Source organism: Octodon degus, unplaced genomic scaffold (assembly GCF_000260255.1).
Source record: "Octodon degus isolate 3935 unplaced genomic scaffold, OctDeg1.0 scaffold00056, whole genome shotgun sequence".
NCBI lineage: Eukaryota > Metazoa > Chordata > Mammalia > Rodentia > Octodontidae > Octodon > Octodon degus.
Genome location: NW_004524632.1, coordinates 11817917 through 11830356, shown reverse-complemented (window position 1 = coordinate 11830356; position 12440 = coordinate 11817917). Strand labels below are relative to the sequence as shown.

Sequence of the window (12440 nt, the reverse complement as noted above, 5' to 3'; positions counted from 1 at the left end):
GGCCTGCGCACCGGCAGAGCCAGCCCCGGCGCACACCGGGGGCCGCGGACGGAGGCGTCCGCCCCGGGGGTCCCCGCCCCGGGCACCCCTCTCAGGCTGGGCCCCGGAATCGAGGGGAGCGGCGCCGCGTGCCCCACCCACCGAGGAGCTGCGGAGACGCCGCTGTGCCTCGCTTTTGCGGCGGCCGGCTGGGTGGCCGACCGGGGTCCCGGGTCGCTTGTGTTTGCGGGGCGCGGAGAGCCCGGCCCGGCGCAGGGCTAGTGCTCAGTACCAGCTGCTTTTTAATAATTAATTCTTCCTACTCGCGTCCCGGGAGGAGGGCTGTCTGGGACGCGCATCCCGCCAGCCTGCCGGAGGACGCTCCCCGGTGGGAGGGGGAGGAGGGGGGGCGGGTCCTGGCATACCGAGCGCCAGGCTTGCTCATGAATGAAAGCCTGCTGCAGCCCGCGAGGGGCCTATTGTAGCCGGCTCAGGCTGATTAAACTTTCTCCACCTTTTTTCGCCAGTCCCCAATTCGCTGCCTGGTCAGGCCCAGCCAGCTTTAATGGGAAATTTGTCTGGAGGCTTGGGTAGGGGGCTCAGGCTGATTGAGGTTTCAGGGCACACAGACCCTTCTCTTGCCCTCCCGCCTCCTCCCGCCCTCCCCTCCCCCTTTTCTCGAAATAGCAGCCTCCTCCATCTGGCTCGTGCAGATGCCTGGAGCTGCGTGTGAGCAGACAAACAGAAATGGGCTGATCGCAGGAATGAGTTTGTCAGCCCCGTGCCTCTCCCTGTCTGTGCCCCCCCCTTCCTGCTGGGAGAGTCTGAGCCTTGGGGACTCACTGAGGCGGCCTGGGCTGGGGGTGTGGTCCGCGGTGGCCCCCAGCCACTGAGGGGTTAGGGAAAACGCCCTCTGAATCTGTCTGGGCTCCCTGTTTCAGCCGCCTAGATCGTGGTGCTGGCCTGGGCACCCTGCCTTGGCTGCTGCTCCGGCAGAACCAGGGTGAAGGAGTGACCTCCAGGGATGCTGGGGCCTTGTGGTCCCGAGAGAGCTGTTTGAGGGACCAAGAGGGCTCCTGGTGAATACAGGCCTTTGGGGAGCCAGTTTTTACTGCACGTGAATGGGGTGGGGGTGTCTCTGCAGGCCCTCACTCCAGCCTTGTCTGCTTGGCAGTGTGCACTGCAGGTTGAGGTGCAGCGAGGTTCCCACAGCACTGCTGTCTGAGTGGGAGGTGGAAGTTGGGCTTAGGTTCCAGGGGAATGAGAAAGGACTGGCCACCGGAGTGGAGAGACAGCCTGGGCCAGGCTCTGGGCTTTTCTGCTTACGATCTGGAGGGCACTGGGTTGCTCAGTGACTGAGTCTTTCAGTGGCCGAAGCTCCAGGAGCCACATGTTTCTCTCTACACTGCCCCCCAGACCTGGGTCATGATAATGAGCTCTCTGTGGAGGCAGGCGTGGGCCTCCCAGATCTGAACCAGGGACATTTTCTGTCCCCTTCTGTCCTGCTCAGATCGGAATCTGCACCCTTCCTGATCCTTCCCTGTCAGCATAGGCTGTGAGCAGCTTTGTTCCCAGGGAGCCCTGGATTGGTGGCTCTGCTCTGTGACTGATGCTCCCTGCCTGGTCTCCACTTGGCAGTGGGGAGGAGAGGAGTGGGCCCAGGCCCTCCAGTGGCTGAGGACCCGTGGGCTCCAGGCTGAACCTGAGTTTCTGCCTCCCTCAGCGATGGGCCGGGTTCCTTCTCAGGACCAGCGTGGGAATTTCTGAATCTGGGCTCCCTGGCCCACGGGAAAGGGTGTGATCAGGACCCGGCGCCAGGTCTCTGCTGCCAGGCTGAGCTCCTGCCTACGCACTGCCTGGGTTCCTGGCCCCACCTGCCGCATTCCTGAGGGAGGCCCCAGCCCTGACAGCATCCTCTGTCTTTGGCCTTCACCTTGCCCTGACCCCAGTCCCTCTCCCTCTGCACACCTGTGTGCAGGCCTTTGGGGTGCAGGGCATAGGGACAGAGACCCCAGGTCTTCCATGGGGGGTGGCCTCACTCCTGGGCTCCATACAGGCCCCACCCTGGAATGCAGTGCTGAGGATCCATCCTACTGGGAATTAGGGGTACGTGGGGGGCTGAACTGCTGCCTCTGGGATCTCCTCACCCCATCTCCTGGTGCTTAGGGCAGGCCTCAAGCCGAGGCCAGAGTGAGATCACCCAGCATCCACACTAGGGTTCCCGACCAAGCCCAAGGGGTGGCCCGCCCAGGTGGTTGCAGCCAGTGTCTGAGGCTGAGGTGCGGCCAGGGCAGGGTCAGGTGGCTGAGCTTGTCACCCTCTGGGACTGCAGGGCCTTGGGTGGCTTGCACACACTGCAGAAGGTGCCCTTGTTCTGGCACCAAGCTGAGCTTAGGGTTTCATTCCTTACACAGCATGTACCCTGTGCGCACACGGAGGCCTTGGGCTTGGTCGGGATCCCTAGTGTGGATGCTGGATTTAGGGTGGGGTCTCTGGCTCTTGGACCCTGGGGATGGATGTCCAGGCCCTGGCTTATCATGAATGGGATAGGATGGAAACATGTCTGTCCTCCCAGGGCTGGGTGGGGCCAGGTGCCAGGAAGATGACCCAGGACCCAGCCTAACTCCGGGGGTGAGCACCAGCCCCTGGGCCCGGGGGCTCTTGGTCCGCCTTGCATGTTTCAAGGCTGTGTTCCGTGCAGCACCTTAGGCACCTTTGGGGCCTCCCCACCTGGTCACAGTTCTGAGGCTTTGGCCATTCCTGCCCATTTGGCACCAAGGTCTTTGCTAAATAGTAATAGAGGAGAGCAGGGTCTGGCCCACTCTGAGCCCCTTGGTGCCCCCTCATTCCCAGCTATCCCATATCCTGCTCTAATCCTCCTATCTCTCTCTAGGGATGCTGCCCTGAGTGCCTGATCGCCCGGCCTGGAGGATGGCCTTGGATGGGCAGTAGAGGCGCGGTGGCCCTGGGCTCCTGTCCCGTCCGTCTGTCCGTCTGTCTTTTGTCGTCTGTTTCTGTTGACATCACCGCAGCTCCACCTCCTCCTGTCCCAGCCCCGGCGTGCGCCGGCTTCCTGTGGGCCCAGAGCCGGCATGAACTCTCCCACCGAGCCGGGTAAGGGCTGCTCTGGGTGGGCTGGGCTGTGTGGCTTCTCCTTGGCTGTGTCTGAGTTCTTGGATGAATGAGGGGTCAGGAGTAGAGCAGCGTTGTGAGGAAAGATGCCCGCTTCAGGCTAAATGGGGCGTGAACTGCCCTGGGAGGCTGAGACCGCTGCTGCTTGCTCTGGCCTTCTGCTCTGCTACCCCGAGGATGCCCGGGCCTCGGTAGTGAACACCTGTGCTTCGGTGTGTGCTATGGGGGAGTGGCACGCTGAGTTTGAGGGGCTTTTGGCTCTGCCCAGCCCAGGTAGCCTTGCCCCCTCCTCTCAAGCTCTGGGTGGGATAGGGTCCTGATTTGGGGTTTTGGAGATTTCCTGTCCCCCAGTCCAGGACACTGTTGGCACTGCTGCAGGACTCCCCAGGGGTAGATAGTGCTGAATGTGGGGCAACTGTGGCCCTGTCCGGGGGGCTGTGTCCTGACTAGGGGTTCCCAGGAGGGCTGTGGGTCAGTGAGGTGTGGTAGGCATTGCTCTGGCTGTCTCTGGTGCAGCCCAGAGAGCTGGTGGTTGGACTCACCAGCTTTAGCCCTACATGGCCACCACAGCCTGTGCTTCTGTAAGCTGTGTAGTAGGTCCTTTTGGGAAGCTGGGGCCAGGGAGGGAAGGCCACTGCCATACTCCCTGTTGTCCGGGCCGGTGGGTGGGCTTCCACGCCCTGACTACTGCTTCCTCCTAGCTGGCTTGGCAGGAGAGGCCAGGGGTGTCCTCCCTCAGTCCCTGGCCTGGCTCTGCTGGTGCTGCCCTTATGGATCAGGTTGACTGGTGGTCATGCCAGCCACTTCTTCTCTGGGCTGAGACGGTGACCCCTGGGTGAGACCTCAGCCTGGCCAGGGCATGGAGGAAACCTGGACCCTACTGCTGGTGGCTAAGAGGCATTTTGTTTGTTTATGGTTGATTTATTTGAGTGGAGGTCTCTGCATGTGCTTTGAGCTCAAGAGCCTGGTGTGTGCTGACTGACCTGAGGCCAGGCTCAGGCTGGGATGTGTGACAGAGCCCCTGGAACACTGAAGCTTCTGTTTGGCTCCTCATGACCCAAGGGTAAGGACCTGGCCCTGGGCCGCAGAGCAGGCCTGGTCAGGCTTGGCTGTTGCCATGATTCCACATACGCCAGGTACAAGAGGATGTGAAGACAGGAGTAGGGTGCCCCCATGGTGGTGTCAGAGGAAATCTTGGCTGGGGCTCGGGGCACATGGTGGTGGGGACCTCATCGGAGCTTACATTGACCCTGTCCCCACTTTGACAGCGCTGGGAGTCTGCAGGGGCCACCTGCACTCTGGCAGCTGTTTGTTAGCTCTGGGGCACAGGGACTGGGCAGGGCTGGACGGGATCGGCCATGGGCAGGCCCAGGGGCCCTGGTCACCCCATACCCATGCCATTACCTGGAGGGAAGACAAGTGTACAGCCTGCCCTGCCAGCCAGTGTGGGCGGTGGCGGGCCCTGCAGGAGGCAGCCAGGCCCTGCCCCAGCGTGGGTGGGAGGTGCGCGTGGTGGCACCTGTCTGCCCAGCACCACCTAACACTCTCGCCTTTCTCTCCTTCCCTTTCCCTGAGGGAGGCAGCACCCCCTCCTTCCTGGGTGCCTGGAGAAACTGGGGCATGAGTGCAGGGTGGGGCAAGAACCTCAGCATCCCTGTGCCAGCCCCAGCTCCCCCTTGGTGTCCCATGAGGGCTGGTGCCACTTGGGGAGGGCAACTGGTCGGGTACTGGTGGGGGCCTCTGGCCTCCATGCCTCTGTGGTGCCTGTGGCCAGGGTTCCGCCTTGCTTCCCTGGAGGGCCTGAGAGTGATGGGCCAATCTGACTGCTTACCAGTCTCGGGAGCCCCACAGCCTCTGCTGCCTGCCTTGACGTCCGTCTTGCTGTGTGTGGGCACCTGGGCCTGGGTTTGCGCACCGCCTGGGAGCCTGGTACTTTGCACTCTGCAGTGGGCGGGACAGGGCCGTTGCTCTCTTGGGGCCTGCCTTGGCTGCTCAGTGGCTGCACTTGCAAGGTTCCCAGCCCCCACCTGGTTCCTGCCATACTGTTCCCCCATCTAGGCCCGGGGGGTGGCCTGCCTCTGCTTCCTGCCCTGTCCCTGGGGTCCCCTCAAGGAGGAGCCTTTCTCTAGCCCTGGCTGGTGGAAGCTGGGCTCCACCCGTGTCCTCACTTGGCCAGCATCTTCAGGCCCCCAGCAGGAGGGTGAGGTCACTAGTGCAGAGAGAGGACAGGTGTCCCTGGCTCTGTGCCCGGAGTAGGGGGCAAGGAGAGGCCCAGAGGGCCCTAAAATAGCAGCCGTGACAGGATGGGGACGCAGACCAGGAATAACTGGGCTATTAAAAGGCTCCAGAGAGGTCAGGGGTCAGTATGGTGTGGGGTGCCTGGGGCTGTCCTGCTGGGCCCTGGGACCCCAGAGCTTTCAGTAGAGGCCTCAGGTGTCCCCGTTTGGCCTCCTCAAGGGAGGTAGTGAACTGGGCAGTTAGAATTCAGGTGAAGCCGCAGGTCAGTCCCCAGTCTGCTGTGCAGTCAGCCATGTGACCTTGAGTGAGTGACTGTGATCACCTGGTGCCTCAGTTTCCTTACCTGTACCTCTCTCCTGAGGTCATCATACAGGGAAAATTGGATACTGTGTGCAACGAGCAGCCAGCCTCACAGGGAGGGACGCCCCACAGGGCCATTCAGAGGACTCTTAGGCTGCCTGGCCCCGGTCCTGCTAACTCCTCAGGAGGCTGAAACAGAAAATCTCAGATTGTGCCCGGCCTGCACAATTTGGCGAGGTCGTCTCAAAAGTTATTTTACTTGATTTTATTTTAGACACAGGATCTTCCTTTGTGGCCCAGATTGGCCTCAAACCCAGCGATCCTCTTGCCTCAGCCTTCTGAGTACTGGGGTCACAGGCTCAGGCACCGCCATGCTGGGCTCGAGGCAGAAGTGCTAGACGGGTGTATCTCTGCACGCCAGGCCTTGGCCAGCAGGCTGGCGGGCTGCGGAAAGGCGGAGCAGAGTTCCAGGAAGTTTAGGCCAGGTGGTGTGGTATCTGTCCCCAACCCAGCCTCGCCAGGCTGCTTGGCCTTGGCTCTTTGGCCCGTCCCATCCTGGTCTGTCCTGTCCCCTCCCCTTGCTGGCGCTCCCTGCTCCCTCCTGAGTGGAGCGCCGCCCCTCGGGGCCTCCGCCAGCCGGGCTCCTGGCAGCCCGCGCTCAGAGCGCTCCACCTATTTATAGCTAGGGCCCTCCCCCAGCTGCTATTTCAGTCTCCTGCCAGCTGCCGGCAGCTCACTCGGCGGAGCTGTCAGTGGGGTTGGGAGGGGACGCAGATCCGCCTGCCTCACTCCCTCCTGCCCCTCAGGCCAGTGGGCCAGTGGTCTCCCGGGTGCCTGCGACTGAGATCCCCAGCTCTGCAGCCGGGCCGGGCCGGGCTGTCCCTGAGCGCCGGGGCGGGTGGGGCATCCCCCCAGTGCGGGTCCCGCAGTGACCAGAGGGAGTCCCAGAGCCACCTCCTCTGCTGCCACGGCGCCCTTCCTGGGCATGCTGTTGGTACCCAAGGTGCAGGGGCTCCTGGAGGTACTGCAGACCATCTACGAGACGGAGCCCTCTCTCTCAGCAGATGGCGTGCCTGGCCGAGAGCCATCCCTGGAGGTCCTGCCGCGGACACCGCCGCACGGTATCCCTGTGGCAGGTGAGTGCGCACCGTGCCCACCCACCTGCTTTCTGGCAGGGCCAGTGTCCACTCAGCATCTCCCGCAGGTGGGGCCATCCTGGTTGCTGATGGGGAGGTTGGGCTGTCCCTGCTTTTGCAGGTTGGCTGCACGGAGCCCTGTCCTCTGCCCAGGCTGCCTGGCACCCTCTGTCCTATAGCCTTGGGGAGTTGCCCCACTGTGGGGCTGGGGCTCCCCGGGTAAGTGACCTGTGGTGTCCAGGCGGCCTGTGCCAGGCTGGGGTAGGAGGGAGCTGTAGCCGGGGTGAAGCCCTGTGTACATTGCACCCCAGCTGCTGTGGCTTGGTGTTTGGGGGCAGGTCAGGTGCATTGACTGGGGGGGCGTGATGTGGCTGGCTGGGGTCAGGCCTAAGGGTGGAGAGCTGTCAGCCCAGCCCAGGTGGGCTGTGTCCCTTACCCTGCACCTCCCTGGTGGGACTTTCTTGGTCTTGCATGGGGGTGGGGTCCCCCAAGGGCCACTCCTCCCCACTCCCTAGAACCTGTTAGTGGCACCAAGCCCTCCTGGCATGGCTGCCCCACCGGGCCAGCACCACAGGATGTTTCCTGCAGGGAGGGGCTGCTGGATGCGTGCCCATGGGCCCTCCCGGTCAGGGCTTGGCACATGTGTGAGTGTGCTCACGAGTGTGTGCTCTGTGGGAAGTCCAGGCCTATGATTGTGTGGGTGTGGAGCCCAGGCTCTGAATGGGGTGGGAGGTGGGGCTACGAGCCCCTGCGCCTCCCTGAAGCTTGGCTCTGAGCCGAGAGGATGAGGTTTGGGGAAGGTTCCAGAAATCCTGGCCCAAAGGCAGCGTGGCATGCAGGGTCCCTGGAGCACCACATTGGTGCTGAGACCCTGCTGAGGCATCTTCTGGCAAGGAGGTCTGAGCAGGCTGTTTCTCCTGCTCCTTGAGCCTGCCCCTCAGCCCCAGCTGTGCTGCTGCTCCAGCCAAGTCTGACTCCGCAGACCCCCGAGAGCAGAGCAACCCTTGTCCTGCACCATCCTGTCCCAGGCCTGGCCCTTGGCTGGAACACTGTCTCAGCTGGGCCTGTGGACTGGGCCTGTCCCCTCGCTTGACCCTGGTGCCCTGTGTTCCCACCCCAGAGCCGGCCCAGGGCTTCTGGTGAGAGGGAGGCATGGGTTGCCCTGGTGGTGCTGGGAGAGGGCCAGGAATGTCCCCCAAGCCACCGCGGTGTATCTGTGACGTGCAGATGGGGCCAGATATAAGCCTGGGGCTTGGCTGCCTCATTTCCTTTTTTTTTCTGGACTCTGGAATGTAAATAGATGTTTCAAATAGAAACATTATAACCTTTGGTTTAAAGAAACATCCACCCCAGATAAACCAGGCGCTGAGGTTAGGTAGCACCTTGGTGTCTCCCTGCCCTCAATGGGCAGGGTGTGGGTCCCTGATGCTTTCTGGTGGCAGGTAGCAGTGGCAGGTGGCATGTGTCCTGGGTACCCAGCCGGAAGGGTTAGAGAGGGCCCTTCGGGTAGGGCCTCCCCCCTCCCCCCAGCAGCTTGGGTGCTGTTTGAAGGGCAGCCTTTGCTGTCTGGACTGTGATTTTTGCTGTTGCTGTTTCTTTCTTTCTTTCTTCTTTTTTTTTTTTTTTTTTTTTTTTTTTTTTTTTTTTCTGGTGCAGTTTAAATAGGACATTTGCTTTCCACGTTCTTGTGGAACCAGGGATTGAACTCAGGCCCTTGCACTTGCCAGGGAAGCACTTATTCCACTGAGCCAGCTCCCCGGCCCTTTTTTTATTTTTTGAGACAGGGCCCCACTGTGTAGTTCAGGATGGCCGTGAGCGCCGATGTTGTGCTGCCTCCCGAGTGCTGGGACAGCAGGCACGGGCGGCAGCTTGGGCTGTGCTGCTGGGTGTCCGTGCCCAGCACTGTGCCTGGCACCTAGATGATGAACGCCACGGTGGGTGGGGCCTGGACGCCGCCCAGTGGCCAGCTGTGCTCTAGCTGTGTTCTGGGGCCTGGCCTTCCAGCAGCCGCCCCTCAGCAGGCCATGCACAGGGAGAGGAGGTGTGCCGCTGCCCCCACCTTGGAGGAGCTGGGTCCAGCTGCCACGGCAGCAGGGTCTGGAGGGACTGGGTCTCACAGCTGCCCCCACCAGGAGCCCGGGCTGCGACTCGCTGTGGGTTTCCCAGGAGTTGCTGGCCTCCTACCTGGACACTGGGCTCCCTTCTGTGGGCCTGGGTCTGGCTGATGGCCTGGGCAGCGTGCAGAGTGTGAGGGGACTGAGGCAGGAGGATCACAAGTTAAAGCCGAAACTGGGTAACAGCAGCACAGTGAGATCTTGTTTCAAAACATAAAAAGCAGGGCTGGCAAGACAGCTCAGCGGACTAAGTGCCTACTTAGGCAAACACAGGGACCAGGTTCAATTCCAGCACCACATGCTGCGCTGGCTCTGCCCCTAGGCACCCCGAGCCGGCCAGAGTGTGGGTGTGGTGGCGCATGTCTGTAACCCCAGCGCCAGGGAGGCTGAAAACAGGAAGATCAGAGTCCCAGCTCTGTAGTGAGACCCTGTACCAAAAACATTAAAAAAAAAAAAAGGCCGGGTTGTTGCTCAGCGTAGAGACCCTGCATCTGGTCCCCAGTACCAGAGGACACCAGAGGACCTTTGTCCCCATGCAGGGAGGGTGCTGTGGAGGTGAACATGGGCCCGTGCTGTCCTCAGCATCCCCTCTGTGACACTGCTGTGGCTGCATGGTGTGTAGGCTGGGGTGGGAAGGTGGAGTGGCTAGCCCAGGCAGGAGCTGCTCTTCTAGCATGCGGGCAATCACTGTTGGGCGCCCCTGCCTCATCCAGTTTAGAAAGGACCAGAGAGGCCAGGGTGTGCGGTGTCCCAGTGGGAGGTGGGACTTGAACCCAGCCTTGGGTGGGGCTTGTTAGTCCACAGGGAAGCTCCCCTCAACGTGAGAAGCGGCCCTTCTGAGTGGATGTGCCCTGTCCTGCCTTGCAGCTCAGCAAGGGGTGTGGCTTAGCTTTTGGCCCCAGCGCACTGTGGCTGGCTCAGATGCATGCACCGTGTGTGGCCAGTGCAGCCTTCTGTGGCAGGCCCGCTTCCACGCCACACTGTGCCGTCCTGGAGAGAGGGAGCGCTCTGGCCTGGGGAGCCTCCGAGGCTTCTGAGGCCAGGCCCTGCGCCCCGCAGGTGTGAGGTCGTTGGGTGGGCAGCGCCTCTCCTGGGGTAAGCTTGGGCGCCAGCGAGCAGGGCTGAGCACGCTGCCCTCTTAGCACAGCTCCTCCAGCCCCGGCTTCCCCCACTTGACCTCTGCTCTTGGCCTCAGTTGTCCTGTCCCTGCTGCACAGCTGCCGGACAGGAAATCTGAAGGCACCACTGCGACAGCTGTGGACGGGCAGCAGCGGGGGGCTGTCCTTCCCTGTTGTGGTAGGCCCTGAGGGGCATGTCCAGATGTGCATCCCCCGGCTGGTGTTGGCAATCTGATCGTGGGCAGTGCTCTTGTTCTTGGGTGGATTCCGTGTGGAGAAAGGGAGGGTCCATTCTTACACCCTGTGAAGCTGGGAAGCTGGGCACCCAGAGGTCCTGGTGAGAGGGGCCTTGCTGAGAGAGATAGGAATCCAGTCAGTAGTGTGGCCACCGGGCTGGGTGTATGTGGTGACACTGCCCAGCTGGGGGCTAGCCAGACTCATGGCGCTGGCTGTGCATGGCGAGGAGACTGCTCTGTGGCCCCAGCCCGGAGCACCTGACTGCACCTTCATGTGGCCACCAGCTTTGCTCCCGAGTATTTCCCAGAAATGCTGGGAAGACAGCTGCTCTGCCCGACAGCTGCTGAGCCCACCTTTGCCTTGCTTCTGCCGGGTGTCATGGCCCTACTGTGAGGGCTCGCTTGGCTGTTTGGTGGAAGTGGGGGTGGCTTGCAGCCTAGGCTGGCCTTGAGCTTGCAGTGCCCTGCCCTGCTGCCACCTCTTGAATGCTGAGGTTGCGGGGAGGTCTACCACACCCAGCTTGGAGTTCCAGAGTCTTCACAGTCATGGTCCCTCTCCAGACCCTGAGACTTCTCCGCATCTAGCCCCTTGTCCTCTGTGCTCTGAGAGCCAATCAAGAGTCTTGTCCAGATTCTGGGATCCCTGACACCAAGAGTCTCACGCAGCTCTCGTGAAATCCAGGAGTGGCGCTTGCGTTTCCTTTCTTTTGTTTTGTTTTGTTTTTGGCAGAACCGGGGATTGGACTCAGGCTATTGCGCTTGTCAGGCAAGTGCTTATTCTAGTGATCTGTATCCCCAGCCCCTTCTTTGTTTTGTGTCTGAGACAGGGTTGCCTGGTATACCCCAGATGGACTGGGCTTGAATTTGCAGTGATCCTCCTGCCTCAGCCTCCCGAGGTCTGGAATCAGAGGAGTATGCCTCCATGTCTGACTGTGTCAGCCCCCGCCTTGCAGGTGCCCTGGCGGCGTCTCCTCCTCTGGCCCAGAGAGTTGCATCTCCAGGATCTAAGTGCCCCATAGACAAGGTGTTGTGTTGTATGGCTCCGGTTACAGGAGGGGCACGGGTTCTCCAGGTGTCACCCAGGAGGATGTGGCACAGGGAGCCCTCACCTGTGATGGGCATGGTGAGGGTAGAGACTAGGAAGAATTTCCTGGGTTTGCAGCCATGTATGCCAGCCATATTTTGCTGCGGCCTCCACTGCAGAGGACAGAGTGGCCTTTCTTGGGGACAGCGGGCAGGCAAGGTGCTCAGAGGTGCTGGTGTTCAGTGGGGTCCCTGGCAGGGGCTTCAGGGGACATGGTCACAGTGTGGTTTAGGTCCAGGCAAGGAGCTGGACCAAGCTAGCGTGTGAGCCTGGCATCCTTAACTTGGGTCTGTGCCTTGGCCCTGTGAGTTGTACATGTTTCATTTTATGCTCTTTACAAACTACTTTGTGAGGGTCTGGAGGTGCCGCTGGGCCTCCTAGGCAAGCGCTGCACCTCACGCTGCCCCCCAGTCCCCTGACACTGCCCAGCCAGGGTGCCAGGGTGTCCTGGGTTGCAGCAAGGCTGACTGCCCTGTGAGTACCTCCCAAGACTGGCTAGCCTGGCTCAGGTCACGGCCGCATCCTGCCAGCCTGCAGCCCCAAGAGGTGGGTGCTGTGCTCTGGCTCCACCAGTGCCAGCCCGGAGCTTGGGGGCACCTGGTCTGTAGCCCGCAGGCAGTGCTGCCCATGCCCTGGCTGCACCCCAGCTCTGGCCCTCAGCAGTATATGGTGACGCGATGTTGCGCAAGTCGCTGGCTGAGAGTCACCAGCCAGCACATGTGGAAACGCCGTCAGAATTGTGGTAGAACCTGTTGGGCCAACAGCAGCCTCCCTGGTCATGTAAGAGCCCAGAAATAGATCCTGGGAATGGCTGCGGTGGGATGGGATCTGGCTTCACAGCCCACTGCAGCCGCCTCCTTTACAGCGGCCTCAGGCCAGGACAGGATGGGAGCCTTTTGCTTTCTGGGGAGCAGAACAGGGTGCCAAGGCACTGAGGGCTGCTTGCTGTTAGCCTGGCCCAGGGCTCTGGGGGGTCTCGTGGACAGCAGCAGGGGCCCAGGCTGATGGGGTGGGACGCTGGCCCAGGGCTCTGGGGGGTCCTGTAGACAGCAGTAGTGGGCCCAGGCTGGTGTGGTGGGACGCTGGCCCAGGGCTCTGGGGGG

At 61.8% G+C, this 12440-nt stretch overlaps 1 protein-coding gene across 9 annotated transcripts in view; it reads left to right on the top strand.

Moving 5' to 3' along the window:
* Nucleotides 1-12440, top strand: part of Hdac5 (histone deacetylase 5) — a 25293-nt gene that overhangs the window by 698 nt on the left and 12155 nt on the right. For 4 of the 9 annotated variants that reach the window (XM_023718241.1, XM_004633818.2, XM_023718238.1 and 1 more), the window contains exons 2-3: nucleotides 2873-3093; nucleotides 6711-6785. In XM_023718241.1, the coding sequence (XP_023574009.1) occupies nucleotides 3072-3093; nucleotides 6711-6785 (97 nt within the window). In that variant the 5' untranslated portion in view covers nucleotides 2873-3071. Of the gene's footprint in view, nucleotides 1-2872; nucleotides 3094-4041; nucleotides 4175-6367; nucleotides 6786-12440 lie in introns of those variants that run through there. The other 5 variants (XM_004633819.2, XM_004633817.2, XM_023718240.1 and 2 more) reach the window with 4 other exon arrangements.